The following is a 1514-nucleotide window of genomic DNA, read 5'->3' on the forward strand; positions in this document are numbered from 1 at the left end:
AAGAAAGGAAAAAGAAAGGTTCCAGGCTGCCGGGAGGGAGCAGTCGTCGTGCAGTTGGGGCACACAGTGCTGGGTGGGCATTCGTGGGGTCAAGGCAGTGGCTTTGTAGTGCAGGAGGGGTTTCTCAGAGCAGTGGATGAAGGAGCTGCTGCTCTGTGCCCTGGGGGTGTGCGTGGAGGGGGGGTTGGTTTGGAGGGGTGTGAGCGCAGGGATGCACAACAGCCTGAGTGGAAGCAATAAATGGAGTGAGCACTGTGCAGGGGGAGCTGCTGTGTGTGTGTGTGTGTGTGTGCAGAGGTGGTGGGATGAGTGCACAGCATGCAGAGAGCACGCAGGTGTGCAGGGAGCATGCAAGGAACATGCAGGGAGCGTGCAGGGAGCGTGCAAGGAGCGTGCAAGGAGCACTTGCATGCAGAGAGCGTGTGGTGGGTGCAGGAAGTGTGCAAAGTGCACGCATGGAGCGTGGAAGGTGCATGTAGTGAGCGTGCAGGGAGCGTGCGGTGCTTGATGTGCAAAGAGCACGCAGGGAGCACGAAAAAAGCATGCAGGGGGTGTGCAGCGTGCATGCAGGGAGCGTGCAGAGAGCGTGCAAGTGTGTGGAGTGCATGATGTGCAAAGAGCACGCCGTGAACGTGAGAGAATGCGGAGTGCGTGCAGTGAGTGTGCTGAGTGTGAAGGGAACATGCAAAGTGCATGCAAGGAACATGCAAAGTGCATGGAGGAAGCATGGAAAGTGCATGCAGGAACGTGCAGTGCACGATGTGCAAAGAGTGTGGTGAACATGTAGAGAGCACGCAAACTACATGCAGGGACATGCAACAAACGTGCAAGGGGGACATGTAGCAAACATGTAATGAACATGTAGGGAACATGCAGAGAGCGTGCAGGCTGCGGGGTGCAGGTGGCCCTGCTGATGTGTGCTGTGTGTTCATTGTATGTTCATTGTGTGTACCCCACGTGCTCCTTGTGTGTTCATTGCATGTTCCCTGCATGTAAATTGCATGTTCATTACATGGTTGTGCCTTCCCTGCGTGTTCTCTGTATGTTCATTGCATGTTCTCTGTATGTTCATTGCATGTTCCTTGTGTGTTTGTTGTATTTGCCCTGCATGTTATTTGCATGGTTCCTTTGTGTGTTTATTTGTGTTCTTTGCATGTTTATTACATGTTCTTTGCATGTTCCTTGCATGTTCTTTGCATGGCTCCTGAATGTTCTTTACATGTTCCCTTATGTTCATAGCACGCTCTCTGCATGTTCCTTGCCTGTTTGTTGCATGTCCCTTGTATGTTCATTGCATGTTCATTACATGTTTGTTATGTGTTCTGTTCAGCGTGCGTTGCATGTTTATTACATGTTCCTTGCATGTTTATTACATGTTGTGTTCTGTTCAGTGTGTTGCATGTTTATTACATGTTCCTCACATGTTAGTTGTGTGTTCATTACGTTCCTTCCATGTTCTCTGGATGTTCACTACATGTTCCTTGCGTGTTCGCTGGGGACACGGGGGGCTCTGG

At 51.0% G+C, this 1514-nt stretch overlaps 1 protein-coding gene across 1 annotated transcript in view; it reads left to right on the forward strand.

The window, feature by feature from the left end:
* LOC104914666 (MAP kinase-interacting serine/threonine-protein kinase 2-like) overlaps positions 1-1430 on the forward strand; it is a 2720-nt gene extending 1290 nt beyond the window's left edge. The window contains exon 4 of the mRNA XM_010724854.3: positions 744-1430. Coding sequence (XP_010723156.2) covers positions 744-843 — 100 coding nt within the window. The 3' untranslated portion in view covers positions 844-1430. The remainder of the gene's footprint in view (positions 1-743) is intronic.
* Positions 1431-1514: the final 84 nt, after the last annotated feature.

The sequence above is a fragment of the Meleagris gallopavo genome, chromosome 30 (assembly GCF_000146605.3).
Source record: "Meleagris gallopavo isolate NT-WF06-2002-E0010 breed Aviagen turkey brand Nicholas breeding stock chromosome 30, Turkey_5.1, whole genome shotgun sequence".
In the NCBI taxonomy this organism is placed as follows: Eukaryota; Metazoa; Chordata; class Aves; order Galliformes; family Phasianidae; genus Meleagris; species Meleagris gallopavo.